The sequence below is a fragment of the Cibotium barometz genome, chromosome 63, assembly GCF_041138505.1.
Source record: "Cibotium barometz isolate CiBa-2024 chromosome 63, ASM4113850v1, whole genome shotgun sequence".
Classification (NCBI taxonomy): Eukaryota; Viridiplantae; Streptophyta; class Polypodiopsida; order Cyatheales; family Cibotiaceae; genus Cibotium; species Cibotium barometz.
Window position 1 is genome coordinate 11,036,206 of NC_141108.1, and position 16,304 is coordinate 11,052,509.

The 16,304-nt window shown below is 44.7% G+C and overlaps 1 protein-coding gene across 1 annotated transcript; it reads right to left on the reverse strand.

Moving 5' to 3' along the window:
• Window positions 1-272: 272 nt before the first annotated feature.
• Window positions 273-13,506, reverse strand: LOC147603675 (Cobalamin biosynthesis CobW-like protein). Its single transcript, XM_086796162.1, has 9 exons — window positions 13,349-13,506; window positions 13,051-13,268; window positions 12,684-12,798; window positions 12,433-12,522; window positions 6,490-6,672; window positions 6,271-6,390; window positions 5,992-6,099; window positions 878-959; window positions 273-800 (listed from the first exon to the last, which is right to left on the reverse strand). The coding sequence occupies exons 1-9, from the start codon at window positions 13,472-13,474 to the stop codon at window positions 739-741; spliced, it is 1,104 nt and encodes a 367-aa protein (XP_086652288.1). The 5' UTR covers window positions 13,475-13,506; the 3' UTR covers window positions 273-738.
• Between the last annotated feature and the right edge of the window lie 2,798 nt (window positions 13,507-16,304).

Consider the following 16,304-nt stretch of genomic DNA (forward strand, 5'->3'; position numbering starts at 1 on the left):
CAAAGGAGAGGATCGCTGATGGGCATTGAGGTTTTCTTTTCCTCCACAATGCACCATGTATGAGAGAGAGAGAGAGAGAGAGAGAGAGAGAGAGAGAGAGCCTAATGTGCCGAAACACTTTAAGGTTGCCTTAAATGCGAAGTGCAACGAGCATGACCATTGGTCCCAAGAATGGCATCCAAGGGAAGCTCCAAAGCCAAGGATCAAAGTTTTAGCCTCCCACATAGCAATGGATGACACTGCTTGTCGATATTTTGGTTAGAAAATCAAAGTAATGCCAACACCACCTCAACAATTTATGCATCTTTTGAAAGAGGAAGGTCCTGACATGGATGATTTTCCTATGCATTGCACATATATTTGGAGGTGACCCTGATATGTAATGGCTATTTTTTAAAATAAATCCTTTTTTGACACTCTGAATACACGTGTATAAAATAATTAGCAAGGCTCAAGGATAATTATCAACAATTACCCTAAATTCCTAAAAAACTAGGCCTTTTTTGATGGAATGCCTCATTTACACCCTGACTTTCGAAATGGCTTGTGTGAGTGTCTCCTCTCCCTCTTGCTTTCATATCAAACAAACTATGTGAGCCAAGCCTCTTGGTTTGCTCTCAAATCGAGACGAAGTTGCAGTATTGTGTATGTGGATTAAAAACTCATTTGAAGCCACATGGAACCCTGAAGAACTTTTAGTTTGGCACATTGCAGCGGCATGAACAAGTCCAATGCAGCTTATTCATAATAGATGCAACCCCGGAACGACTCAGCCAGACTCTCCTTGTTCAAGTTCTTACCTGCATATCACTCAAATGGGTTTACAAAGCTTCTAAAAACCCAGCATTCAGAAGGACAAGATTAAAAAGAAAGTTACCAATAAAGACAATCTTGTTAATCCGTGTCTCATTAGCTCCCCATGCTTGAACTGGAACAATTTCGTAGACGTCTCGGACAGCCTGGGTAAGAATCCCAACATCATGTCAGCAATGAGCAGAAAGATTGAGCTAAATTTGTTTACTTGATGCCTATCTTAAACCCCATGGTCATTTTCTAGGCTCCTAACAAATAGTGGCAAACTACCCTGTGGATCATTCGTTTTGGTGGGAGTTGCTCTGTATACAGGTTTTGCATCACAGTGGAAACTCATTGCTCCCTTGCACAACATTTCATCCTTCAACATGCCAGGCCTACGTATATCAACGAGGTAGCCTCAGCTTTCTCAATCCCCCTAAACACAGCAGTCACTGCACAGTCAACTACGCATTTCGTCACTGCCATCATGTGCTTCTCTTTGCCCAAAGCTTTGGGATCTAAACATCAGTCAAGCCTTGCCTCTTAGTGCCTGCAAGAGTTGCTAGACGCGCACCTATAGAGGGCAGAATAGCTTTAGTTTCTCTTACAGGGGCCAAGTAGAGCGCTTGTGTGGAAGTGTTTTAGAAAGCGTAGGTGAAAGTCAGCAAACTCAAATATGTTGTAACCCACCAAGGAGATTTCATTCACTTTTGAATCGCATACCAAGCACAAACCTCGTTTTGGACTCAGGTTGCAGATGAGGTCACCTGAAATTTACTTGCCATCAAAACATCAACACTGGCTGTTACGTCAATACGTGCATCTCAATGGAGTAGCAGCTTGGCCCCCTCACAAGCAATCACAAAAGGCCTCCCTATTGGAGTACAGCATTTTTATCTTTGGCCAGGCACGTGGTGGCGATGAACCAGGGGCTCTTGGTCACAAACTGGTACATCACTTGGTGCTGGACATTCTCAAACAGCAGTGCACATTGGTAAGATGCCGAGGCAAATATACTCATTTTGGAAGTGACGTGAACCTGCGCTGCTGCCCCCGCCTGCCTTCTGTTGCCTCCGCCTGTTTCTTTGCTGCTCCCGCCTGCCTCTGCTGCCTTCGCCTGCCCTTCTGCTGCCTTCGCACCCCCCTTCGCCTGCCCAACTTCTGCCCTTTGCTAGCCTTTCAGTCCCTGCCTGCCCTTCAGCTACCCCCGCTAGCCCCTCTGCTGCCCACCGCCTGCCTTCGCCTGCCCCTTTTAAAACGAGTAATCAGCCCTTAGCCATTCTGCTCTTGGATTTTGAGAAGGCCTATGATAGAGTGGATTGGGACTTTCTTGGGGGTACTCTTAGTCATATGGGCTTCTCTCAGAGATGGATCAAGGGAGTTTCATGCATGTATCGTGATGCCCACAGTAGAGTTCTTGCTTGCGGTGATAGAGGAGAGCAATTTCAGATTTCTCGCTCAGTACGACAGGGCTGCCCATTAGCCCCTTTATTATATATCATAGTTGCAGAGACCATGAGCATCTTTCTCAGCTCCACTGCTGGTATTTCAGGAATGAGGTTGCCTCTTCGTAGTCATGAGGAGTTGGTTGACTCTGAGTTAGCTGATGACACAACCCTGTTTTTGGAGGCTTCACATATATGCTTATGTTCCTTCCGGGTAGCACTAGAGGAGTTCTGTTTTTAGCCTCCAGAGCTTTGGTGGCTAATCAGGTTTTGCTTGTCTCAGCTTGGTTTATTGCCTCTTGTTGGTGCTTCTCTCGTGCGTGCATTGGCCGATTGCGGAGATTGATCCGCAATTTTCTCTGGTCGGGCTTGGATGGCACCTCATACACTCGTGCCAGGGTAGCTTGGCTCACAGTTATTTAGCCCAAAAGAGAGGGGGGCTTGAATATTATCGATCCGGATGTTCAATGCAGGGCGTTGCTTTGCAAACTTGTGGTCAGAGGTTTCCTACCAGGCACTAAGCCTTGGAAGGATTTTTTCTTGTCTCAGATTTCCAGATGTACACCCAGGGTCGGGAGAGACTGGATGCCCAACACACGTTTTTTGTTCACAGAGGCTGATATTAGGGCACCATCTTCCCCTCTTATTGCAGCCATTGTCAGAGCATGGAGAAGCATGAGATATTTTTTGCGACAAAGGCTTCCTAGGTCTTTGGACGAGGCTGACCGACAACCTATTATGTGGAACGAGTTCATTAGGGATGAGGCTGGTCGGCCACTTGGTGCATCTCGTTATATGCAATGGTCAGGATGGGAGAGATGCGCATACACAGTTCTTGCTTGGAAGACCTTTAAGAGTCTTCCGGAGGATCGGAGAGTTGCATCCACTCAGCATCTTAGGGGCTCTCGCATTCGTATTGATCAGATTGATGCAGCTATTCCATATGGTGGCTTTCTAGGACCTTTCACAGAGACTATCATCCGAGTTGGCTGGGAGTTTTTTCGAGGATAGGCATACCTCTGCAGGTCATTGCTCTGCCATGCCAGGAGGATATAGATTTCCTCATGTATTCTATCATGCCTGGTGGGAGATTGAGGAGATGTAGTATGGAGGATATCATACCAAACACTAGGCTTAGTCCAGTGAGGATTGTTGGTCGCTCGGGGAAGCACTGGTTCATTGACCCTTCTCCTCAGATAGTGACTCATGGCTCTTGGTGTTGCTATATGGTGGCAGTCCTATCAGATATCTTCAGTGGGATCCAGGAGAGTGGGAGTGGATTGATGCCTTCGATCCTTTGAAAAGCCTTTCTTTTTTCAGTTTCACTGTTCGGAATGCCAGGCTTCTCCTCACTCGACAGATGCATAGGATCCCTACTCTCAGGCCTCATTGAGAGAGCTATGATATTTCTCCAGTGATACAGCGCGCAGATATTAGCATAGACTTTGGGACTCATACAGAAGGAGCCATATCTCTCATTTCTTTTGGTTATTCTTACATGGTGGTCTCCCCACCAATCGATGGAGATCAGTTTTCGGTGTAGCACCTTCCTGTCCTAGATGTGCGGCAGATTCTGAGTCTGTACAACATAGTCTATAGGGGTGCAGCATTGCACAGCAGATTTGGGATCTTGTAGTCCAACTTATGGGCAAATTGAGTGGCCGAGCCATGCATGTGACTTGGGGGGCAATTGCTTGGCTCTCCCAGTCCAGTCCGCAACTTTTTTATGAGGGCAATGGTACAGATTCTATTTTTTTCATTCGTAGAGGTATTGCCCAGCATGGTTTATTGCAGGATGTTCCTCACTCTGATTATACACCCCCTAGACAGAGGATTGACACCAGTTGGGAGATTATTGCCAGTATTACAACATGGCAGATCTGGAGAGCTAGATGCACGGAGGCTATTTGAGGGTGTCCAGATTTTTGGGTCTCAACGCATTAGTACTATATGGGGTGATATCATCCACACTCTTATGGCTACTTGGGCTCGCATTCAAGGACCCTCTCATTCTGCTCAGGCGAAGCGTGTGATATTTATGCAAGAATGGGACCATGGCATCTTCTTTTCCTCTAGTACCACGGGTCTTACATGGCATCATGATGCTCCTCAGTGGTTGAAATCACCTTACATATTGGGGTGATTCTATTCTCTTCCGGCTTATAGCTGTGATTGTTGTATGTTTTTCTCATACTTAATAGAAGTCTCTTTCTGAAAAAAAAAATAAAAAAATATTATATATATATATATATATATATATATATATATATATATATATATATATATATACACACACATATATATATATATATACTCATTTCTTTAGTCAAGAAAAGATGGCAACAGCAATGTGTCACACTGGGAGACCCTGATTCTATTTGGCACTTAGCAATCGGTGATCCTGAAATGCAAAGCAGGGCAGCAGGAGAAGTGCACAGCCAAGCTGCACGAGTCCATGGATCATACCCTCACCGTCAAGTCTGCCATCCCAAGAGAGTGTCAAGGGTATTTTCCCCTCCAACATGATGGGTGGCCATTTCTTCCCATGCAGCATTTCTTTGTGGGTGGTTGGCCTCCATGATAAGCTGCCCCCCCTGTGGTACTCACCATTGGCTCAGAAACTAACCTACTTCCCACCTAGGCGGCCACCTAGAGAATCTATGTGCCTCATCCAAGTAGTCAAGATGGTGGTCTGCACTGGATGTAAATGGTACATCAACCTTTCAATAATCTACATGGGTGAAGATACCACGTAGCATCTTTGGCTACTATGGGAGAACTATCAAGTGAAGTGGGATCCAGGGCAAGATCTGGTCCAGCCCAGCCTCCTTCCTTTCACTACACCAATAGGGGATTCTGCTCCAGCTCTGGCAGCGCAACCACAATCCCACTAGGCAGCCCCCTGAACAGATTAGCATGGCATGTGTATGGGATCAGTCCAGATGGCTCTAATTGTCTCTGCAGGCAAGGTGGGGTGGTATGCCCTTGATGTCCTCCCTGCAATGCCCGCTGATGTCCCAAGCAGTCGGGTTGCTGATCGTGTCCTGATTGAAATCCCTAGTCATGGATGTGTCTTGCAGAGTTTGTGGCAGTCTTGTGCTGGTCCAAACATAGTGCAAGGCCCTCTTTGTCCTCCTCATTGTGAAGGGTGGGACCTGTCTCCATTTTGTTTGCCAAGCATTAAGGGGTAGCCAAGGTGGTCATGGACGATCAAGGGCGCAATCTGGCACTACACCTACTGGTTTGCAGGGCTGTCCCATAGCAGTGGGGCTGGAACTGCATCACGTGCAATTGGACATTGCAAAGCTGTTGTGAGCTGTTAACTAGAAAAAGGTGACCTTGTGAGGGCAGCAAGTTACCCATAAACATCTCCAAACTCAGAAAGAATTCGAGTCACCATACCGTTGCTAGAAACCCATCCACCGCAACACCCACACCACCAAGAATCAGAGGACATCTTTCCTTCTCATTGACATAATGGCCCATTCCTAAAGAAGCCCCTTAGGGTTTGTGACCACACCATTACTCTGGACCATGAATGTGCATGTGGCATTCACAGATCGACACCTCAAGCTTCAGGTGGACCTACAAGCACCATATGCGGGAGTAGTTAATGAACGGTAATTATGGTGGTGCGAATTAATGGCCCCTCTAATTACATAGACACTCCTGCATATGAAAGAACTAGACTTGTTGACTAAATTTAAAGAATTGGCATGTCCAAGTCTCCTAAAACCATCAAATCATTAACCTGGAGCATGTGGGAAAGCTCAGAGCCATAAATATTTAAGGCTCCTTTTGCACGAAGTATTTCAACCCCTTGGTGTTCCCATAGTAGCCGCTCCAACCATTCATTCACCTGCACACAAGACATGGTTCAATGGTTAGCAGCAACAAGCACCCAACATTAATTCCAGATTTAACCACTATTAAAGAGACTGGTCTTTTAGCTTAATTCCAGATTTAACCAGTGTTAAAGAGACTGGTCTTCTAGCTTGAACAGTACCAAAGGTCAACCGTCAGGGCATACCTTATCAAGACAGGCTGAACCAGATTCAGTTATACAAACAGTAGCCACTTCAAGATCATGATATTTGGAATTCCTATTTGAACTCCGCAAGTCCATAAGTGTGCTCCTGCTGGCAAATTGCTAGCATACGTACCGGAGGACAGTATTAGGAATTCTGTGCCTGTAAATATTTACCTAATCTCAACAAGTCCATAGTATACATAGAAGTGTGCATTTCACCTTAGCATCATATGCCCTGCAGTGAAGAATGTCATTCAGATTAACACTGCAATGCTCTGAACGCACTATTTTTGCCAAAGAATTAATTTGATGGATTTCAGTCTCTAAATCATCAAGTTCTGATGATGTACAGCTTCCATCTTTTGTTTGCACTGCATCAATCTTGTTGACAATCACAACATCCTGCCAGACATGATTAATGTAAGTACATAAACGACAATACACTGTTTAGACAAGTTTCCTCTCTGGTCTTTTACATCTCACCTTCAAAAAACAAGTGTTTCATAGGCCCTCAACTTTTTCTTAGACATTCTTGGCCCTTCGCAGACTTTAATGCCTCTCTCTCTCTCTCTCTCTCTCTCTCTCTCTCTCTCTCTCTCGTTAATAGAGCTTGATCTATTTTGTGGGCAAGACGTCCCCGACCCTTCACTGGACAGATGTGGATCTATTGAGTATTTAGGAGTTAGTTGGTGTGAACACCCTCTATGGGTGTGAACAGCTCTTATTAAAGTCTGGATCAGAAGATAAGGCTTGATATTTATAAAAGCATGTACTTGGGAGGTTCTTTAATTACAAGTATATCATTTGAGTTGTGTGACATATTTCTCTTGTGATTGTTGTCACCTCTTTCTCTCTCTCTCCACACACACACACACAGCCACCATGGCTTTCCTCCATCGACCATAGTCATGCCTTGGTCCTTCATCCCTCTTTGCAAATGCTCCATCTTGGCACCATGAGTGCTAACATGGTATCAGAGCCACCTTAGCCACCTCGTCTATACATCTCCTCTATGCATTTCTCATCAGAGCTGCCACCATCATTACTATGCTATGCTGCATTTTCCCCCTATATGAAGCTGTGCGTCTTCTCAGCCTGTGCTGCGTTTTTTTTTTCTCAGTTTGTGTCCTGTCACATGTACCTCTCCCTGAGGCACCTGCTGTCCACACAGCCCGCAGCCATCTCTCAGCAATCTTGCACGTCTATGGTTGAGCACAATTATCAGTAGCAGCCTTTCAGCCATAAACACAGGCTACATGAGGTCTACATGCAGCCCACAGCAGTGCTGAAGCAAAACACATCATCCGGCAGCGTGTAGAAGGAAATGCGGGTCATAGGTGTTGTACAGCAGGTGATACAGTTGGCGACCGGCATTCAGCCATGAACGCAAGGAAGAAGAGGTGCATCTCCTGTTCAGAATATGCCCTGGAGTAAAACGCAAGCACCTACACAGCTTGTAGAGCAGAAAATGTAGCACATCAAGGGGTCAATCAGCAAAAACGCAGCCCATCTTCAGTGCAGCAGGGTGGTCTGCTTCGGCAACAAAACGCTAAGCAAAACGGGGTCATCTCCACCCAAATCAGGTCCGATTCAGCCCACAACAGCATTTGTGCAAAAATGCATGTCGTCTTCATAGAAGCAGGAAACGTCTGTGGTTGAAGAGGGAACGCCGAAACAGCAGCTCACATGATGGTAACGAGGTTCCCTGGTGGAACATCTTCGAAATGGCGGCTGGGAGCTCTTCGAAACATTTCCGCCATGTTTCGGCAGCCATTTCAGCGGTGGGTTTATTCGTGGATACATGCACCATTTTGTAGCCATTTTACTAAGGTGTTTTACACCTTAATTATAAGGCTAAGGTGGCCACTTATGCACACGTGGCCACCTACTAAGCTGGAGCTTGGGAAACGTGTAAGCGCCGGGTGTTGCAACTTGCAAGACACCAGCCATATGCGTAAAAGTTCCTAGCTAAGTGCTTGAAGGCACTGCGTGTCCACGCCCCATTCCAAATCTCCAGCTCTTGCACCAACCCATGAATGATGACATGCTATCATTAACGCTTGATGACGGAAATTGGTACTCTGCGAGCTTCAGCTTCAGGCTTCAGAAAGTTATTTAAATAGCCCCTTATCTTGCTGTTACACACAAACCAAAAAATTCTCTCTTAGTCTCTCGTAGTTTTAGACTCCAAGTGGCAAAGACTAAATTCTCTCTTTTCACTCTCTCTCTCTCTCTCTCTCTCTCTCTCTCTCAAACAGTCTCAAACAGAGAGCTAGTTCTAAGTTCCCTTTCTCTCCAATCTCTCCAAGTCTAGATCCTCTCTCTCTCTAAGTCTTAGATACAGAGAGGGCTTTGGACCCTTGTCCTGGATCATGGAGTACCCAGATCAGAGGTGCCTTGGACTCTTCCTACTAGAGATCAGCTGACACAGAGTCACTACTCAAAGATCCTTGCCCCCAACAGCCCTCCTCTCAGCTCACCATCACCAGTTTTTTCCAACCTGGAGGGGTGGATAGGGAGACACCAGAGCCCCAGTTCCCCCTTGAAGCAGGCCCATGGGAGTCACATCAGATCGGGCACACACACTCCAGAGAGCTACATACCCTCGTCCGGTCGGACCCAACCACCCCCAGCTCATCAGCCCTGGATTCAGGAGATCCTCGCCTGCCATTGAGCAACCTCATCCTCACAACAGACTATCAACATCTCTAGCCTTCTTGCATCACCCATGATGGACATCCTGGATGGGCCCTTGCTTGATATACAAGGTTGATTGACTGTTTTTATTGTACCCTATACCTGGCATAGTAGGATTTAGATTTTTCATCTTGTATAATCTCACAGTTTGAGATCTTAGCTTTTAGTTTTCACTTTTAGTTTACTAGTGCTTTTTCTTATTTCACCCATGACGAGATTTCATGGACACTATGTACACATCATTTTGATCTCATAGACCCTTTGCCTTTGGGTCTTTTGAAGACGTTAATATAACTCTCTCTCTCTCTCTCTCTCTCTCTCTCTCTCTCTCATTCATTTGATCAAGTTTTGACTCTCAGCTAGAGGATTAAGCCTTGGAAATGAATCTTGAAGCAATGGAGGCTCAAATGCTTGAATGCCAAAGGGAGAAGAAGATGACCCAAGCTGATTATTGGTGGCAACAAGTTGACATTTTGACCAAGTATGACAGTAAAAAAGGGGGTGCCAAGAGGTTTAAATGCCAACATTGTGGACTTGAGAGGGGTGGGGCTCTTGACTGAGTAAAAGCCCATTTACTTGGTCTCAATGGATATGGCATTGTAAAGTGTAAGCAAATCCCCACAACTGAAGCTGCAAAGATGAAGCGTGATTATCAAATGTACCCTGTTCCAGGAAGCCAAAGAGAGACTCAAGATATACCCACAACTCCAGCAAATGCTACAAGTAGACCTCCTCCCACTAAGGGTCATGGAAGCAGCCAAAGATCAGGAAGTTGAGGGAGTGCAACTACAATGTTTGGAGCATCTTCCGCCAGTATTAATGATACTCCACCCAAACAAAAGGTAAACAAAGCACCCTTCGTACTGCATGGCATCCTCAAAGGAAAGCAGATGCAGCTGTTGCCCGCTTTTTTTTAACTCATGTGGTATCCCTTTTAATGTGGTCCAATCTCCTATCTTCAAAGAGATGGTGGCTTAAATTGCACCCTTTGGGCCCACTTATGAATCACCCAAATATGATTGCGTTCCGTGAGATACTTTTGCAAGATGAGGTCTCTAGCATTAATGATTTAGTTCGTGTTAGAAAAATGGGACATCTATGGGGTATGTTTGATGGGAGATGCCTGGAGTGCTATACTTAGCCACTCTTTGGAGGGTGTCCTTGCATCATGCCAGGGCAAGTCTTTGTACATAAAGTCCACAGAATGTGGTGTGTGCCAAAGAACACCACCTGCTCTTTGTAAAATGTCGAGTGAGGCAGTGGAGTATGCGGGGCCAAATAATGTTGTACAATTTGTAACTGATTTGGAGAGTAGAAACAAAGCTGCACGGTCATATTATTAGTGCACAGATACCCACATGTGACATGGAGTCTATGCATGGTACATTGTTTAAACAACTTGTTAAAAGATCTTGGCATGTTGCCTTGGGTCAAAAGCTCGATTGATATAGGCAAGAAGATAATCACATTCATCACACACCACCACTTATCCTTAGAATTGCGAAAGTTCACAACGAAAGACCTTCTCAAATACTTTGAGACTCGCTTTGCTTATAACTTTCTTATGCTTTGTCGTCTCTATAGTTAGAGACTTGCATTGAAACAAATGGTGGCAAGCCCAAAGTGGGCAGCTTGGCCTACTTCAAATACACGATGATTTTTGGCCTAAAGTAAAGCATCTGCTTTTTATTTGCTTGCAAATTGTAAATCTCTTGCGCTTGGTGGATGGAGATGTATCGTACATGGGAAAGATCAAGCGGATCGAGGAGATATGCTCTACTTACTCCTCCCCCCTACAAGGTGCCGCAGAGACCCTCGATTGTGCCCTCCGGACAGCAACCCAAGAGCAGCTCAATGCTTTCAAAGAGCGAGAGAGGCCTCTGCCATGGCCTCCCCCCTCTTCAGCACCTTCAGGACAAGCCCCGCATACCCTTGGGTTGGAGCTCAATTGAGACACAGCCCGCACCACACTAACATCCTTGGAGGAGCAAAGGGTGGAGTATAGATATCATGTTCGTACCTCCTTTTGGTCTCAAGTGGTGGAAGGGTTTTCGATCCTTGAGGAGGCCAGATGGATCGATCACGACCAAAACCTCCCCACCCCCTCGCGCCCCCAAGATTTGGGACATTGCCCCAGAGAATTACCACACCCTGCTCTCTGCTAAGCCAAATTCCCCCAATGAGAGGCCTGCCTTAGGGTCTAGCACCACATTCAGCCTTGTGTCTAAGACTCCATCCAGACATGGATCTCCCTCTCTCCTCAGCTGACCTACTGCTTGTTGTCGCCCCCCTCCCTCATAGGAAGTGCCCAAGTGAGGACAGACTCTTGATTTTTGTCTTCATGCCGCATTGGGACCTCACGAAGGCTGGCCTCCAGGCAACTTTCAATGAGGTTATGCAATCCAGCTCCCTACCCGGAGCATGGCACAAGGTCTCGTTTGCCTCATCACCAAGGAGGGAGGTGACAGATTCGAGATTCACCATTCGAGACCAATCACCCTCTTAGAGATGGCCTATAAGATCCTCGCCAAGCCGCTCAGCCTCCGCCTTCGGCCATATCTGATCCACTCAACACAAACCAGCTATATCCAAGATAGGAGTGTCTTGAACAACATATTCACTTTTTGGGAGGCCACCCTCCCATCACAACAACCACCCTCCCATCACAACAACTAGGATGCGGGACCTTCCAAGCTACTACTCAATTTTGAGAAGGCATATGACATAGTGGATTGAGCCTTCCTGGAGGGGACTACGATCTGCCTAGGCTTCTCATCACCATCTTGGGTTCGAGGCATGTATGCCTTATACTCCGGTGCCCATAGCCACGCCTTCATACAAGGAGGGAGAGGAGATTGATGGGAATCCGAGTGTCGTGCATATGAAACAGCCCTTTGTATGAGAACCACCTCTAGTGTGTAAGTGCTTATGTGTGTGAACATCCTCTTAAGGCTAGATTCAATGTGTGTGTATGTTTTTCGCTCCAACGGTAGCATTGGTGGCATTTTGTTTCTTAATTCACCTTTCAAATTTAGCAATATGGAATACCATCCACTAGACTTCCCAGCCATGTGCGATAACTGCCACATCATAGCCAACATGCAGGTAACTACTACTAATGCCTCCAACATAGACCACATGTGACATCCCTACTCATATGATCAGCTTGTCAGCCAAAAGACTAGGTCTATGCTCGACTTTATCCATGAACCAACACATTGAGTTTGGCACATTCAGCCATAATGAGGACTAGCCTATGTAGCCAGGCCAAATACTACCTCGCAATATATTTTCTTCACACCTATATATACTATACTTAACAACACTGACTTGCTATATACCAATACTACATGTACCTACTAGTCATAATCCAAAAAGCCAATAAGTTACTGAGTGACTACAAACTTTCTAATAATAATAAAATGGATGAATTCTGAAAGAGTTGTGGCAAAAAGCTCAGCAAACCGCATATGCAATCTGAAGATATGCCTCGGAGATTTTCCCCAACTCCTTATGCTCATGCAATTGGTAGTTAAAATTCTTGGCATCCACAACCTGGAAAAGGTGCACAAATCAATATACACAGAAACATACAAACCATCTTGATATTCACAAAAGCACAACTCACAAGCTACAAATAATACAATGCACAATGTAAGAGGTAGCTTGCAGACTACGGCTATCCATGATACCGATATGATCAGCCAAATGCATACCGTGATTATTGAGTTGAGATAAATTGTTGACTCCAGCTCATCATCCACCCATAGCACTGAAGCTATAGTACCAGGATTGGCAAGTCCTGTAGTTTCTAACAAGATGTGATCAAATCTGTACCCAAACAGGAGCATCCACACGAACAGCGAGTGGTCTGACCGGCATTGAAGTGTATGAAAGAGAAACTTCTTTGATGTATTTTTTCAAGGAACAAAGAAAAGTCCATTTCTTTTTAAGGAGAGCTCAAAAAAAGCCCCTTCCCCCCCTCCTTCCACACACCCCCAAAAAAAACCCTAAAAAAGCTCCTCTCCCTATAAGTACATGGAAAGAAGAAAACTGTGCTTGCAATGTAGTGTTAGGACGCACCTTTCACGGCGCTCTGCCAACTGTTCGAGTGCCTGAACAAGGCTATGCTTCACACTGCAACACACACAGCCATTGGGAAGCTCTATCCACTCCTCAACAAGGCTCCCTTCCTGCCCTTGGTTTATCATTGCCCTCTCTATACCCAGCTCTTCCCCAAACTCATTGAGGATTACAGCGATCCGTTTTCCATGCTGGGCTTTCAGAATATAATTCACAAGCTGCAGAAACGGGGAAGTCTTTGATACATGGCATGAAGAAACAACTTAATTCAGAAGAACAGCGATATGAGAGCTGTTACCGTGGTTTTGCCAGCGCCCAAGTAGCCAGTGATGACCGTGATGCCTGTTGAGCCCTTTGCTTCGGGGCTGGCATGTAACCCATCGCCATCTTGCAGAGGCACAGCCATAGGAATCTCTTCCTCCATCGCCCACAACAGCTTGCCTTGGCTTAGAACTGCTTTTATTATAGGGCGGTTTCACATTGGACTTTTGGTCCGCCCTTCATGCCACAAGTGATGTGGTAGTCCATACACATTTGGGGGCAAACTTCAAGAAAAACAAAATTCACAATGAAGCTACATAGATAGCTTGTGGTTAAGAAAAACAAAAAATCGAATAAAACTAAAGAATTTTACAAAAGTGAGGTTTGGTGGCTTTTATACTCTATATGCCTTTTCTCACTAGGCCATTCAAAAGTAAGTAACATGACTAGTTACACGCTTTTTATAAGCAATTGGCCTTAGAAAGTCAAGTTCCTCATGTTGTGACCTTGACGTATATGACTTGGAAGCGTCTCAAGAGCACTTATAACATGAAAAAGGTGGCTTTTATCCTCTATATGCCTTTTCTCACGAGGCCACTCAAGAGTAAGTAACCTAAGGTACCCATGACTAGTTACATGACTTTTATAAGCAATTGGTCTTAGAAAGTCAGGTTCCTCATGTTGTGATCTTGAGGTATATGACCTAGAAGCATCTCAAGAGCGCTTATAACATGAAAAAGGTGGGATTACAATATATGGAAAATGCTCTTTTACATATGAAGTGCCCATGTTAACTTGAGCAAGTAACACACTTATCCATAGTGCTATCAAACTAGAGCAAACATTGTCTCAATGAAGTGCCCATATTAACTAGAGGAATGAAGTGCCCATGAAAAAGGTGGGATTACAATACATAGAAGATGCTCTTTTACATATGAAGTGCAGACATTATGTCGATGAAGCACCCATGTTAACTAGAGCAATTAACACACTTATCCATAGTGCTATCAAACTAGAGCAAACATTGTGTCAATGAAGTGCCATGTTAACTAGAGTAGCTAACATACTTATCCACCAGTACATAATTTTGAAAACCCACTTGGCAAGTGTGCTTTATAAGCACGAAGTTAAAGTCTATCAACATGGCCCTCATCCATTGTGTGCTTTCTTGTGTAAGAAAACATAACATCAGAAGCAGGATCAACACAATACAAAGCATTAAATTGCAAAAAGAAGTGGAGAGGAAACAATATTACTGGTTGCAAACTTTGATTACAAAAATTGATGGTCCGGGTAAGGAGTTTTATGTCTTACTTTATAAGAATGCTTGAACACAATGAAGTTGTTGAACTAAAGCTACCAAACTAGTCTATATATAGTGCTCAAGGTTGGCATGGACGTAGGACGACCGCATCAACCAACCCACAACTTGGTCCAAAATGACCAACTGACCAGATTATCCATCTTGGTTCTGATTACCTGTTCGGCCACCTCCTTGGCCGCGTCCCACGGCCTCCTCTACCTCATCCTCTTCCTAAACTTGTGTAGAAGGCCTATTGCTCTAAACTGTTTTTGTTTTGTGAAGATTGTTGGTCTTCATCCAAGCTCTTCTCTTCTATAATCAACATAGACACCAAATCTGTGAAATTGGGAATGTTTTCCCGAGTCTAAATAGATGTCTTGAACGCCTTGTATTGTAGACAGACTTCCACCTTATCTCATCATCATCTACTGAAACACCAATAGATGCAAGGGATTCCACAATACCCTTGATCTTCAATGCATAGTCATTCACAAACATACTCTTTTTCTCCACAGTTTCATTCTTCAACTGTATCTTTCGTGCCTTGGTATTCGTTTCATAGAGTTTTACCAAGGTGTCCCACGCCTCCTTGGGGGACTTGGCATCATGTATGTGCCCAATCATGGTGTCCTGTATACTGATAGAGAGCCAATACATAACTTTTCTGGCTCCTTGGTTCCAATCCTTGAACTCTTTCATATCTGCAGCAGTCGGATTGATCTCCGGTATCTCCGGTGCCTCTTCATGCTCACCTTCTATATGTAGTCCCAGTAACCCTTTCTCATCAGGAAATTTGATATCGAGCTCATCTAGTGAGGCAGCAGCAACAACAACAATCCCATAATTCACAACAACAACAACAACACGCAGGTGGAAGAGGCCAATTCAGAGACAGGGGGAGTCAAAGAGGTCGTGGAAATTGGTAAAGGTAGTATAATGATACACGTGCTTTTATTATGGTAAGCCTGGACATGTGCAGTCAGATTGTTATAAGAAGCAGGCTGACATGCAAAATGGAAAATTGTAGCAAAACAACTATGCATCCTCGAGCAAAAACAATGAGGATAATGAAAGGTTGTTTGTTATGCAGCATGTTGTTAATGCCATGTCTGAAAATGTTGAAGCAGCACATAAAGATGATGTATGGTACGTTGATTCAGGTGCTTCGAACCACATGACAAGTCATGGGGAGTGGTTCACGGAGATGAAAAACCTTGAAAGACCAGGTTTTGTGTGGAAACAGGGGATGACACTGCTCATCCAATTGCCCATGTTGGAGATGTGCCATTGTCTATGCAGGATGGCAAAGTGAAGTACCTTGCAGATGTACTTCATGTTCCGAATATAACAAAGAATCTAGTTTCAGTTGGCCAGATGATTGAGCAAGGTTTGTAGGTTCAGTTTAACCCCCTGATGGTTGTTATGTTGAAGACTTTAAAGACAAGTGCAGGTTGGTTGCAAAAGACAACAGAGTGGACAGAATGTTTACATTGAATGTAAACATGCCTGAAGTGAGTGCTGCGATGTTTGCAAATGGTTCAGGAATTGTTGCAGACACAGACATTTGGCATAAAAGAATTGGACATGTCAATGTGCAGAGAATGAAGTCTATGCAGACTAAAGGAATTGTGACAGGACTGCCAAAGTTTAAAGTTGAAGGTATGCAGAAAATATGTGAAGCATGCCAATT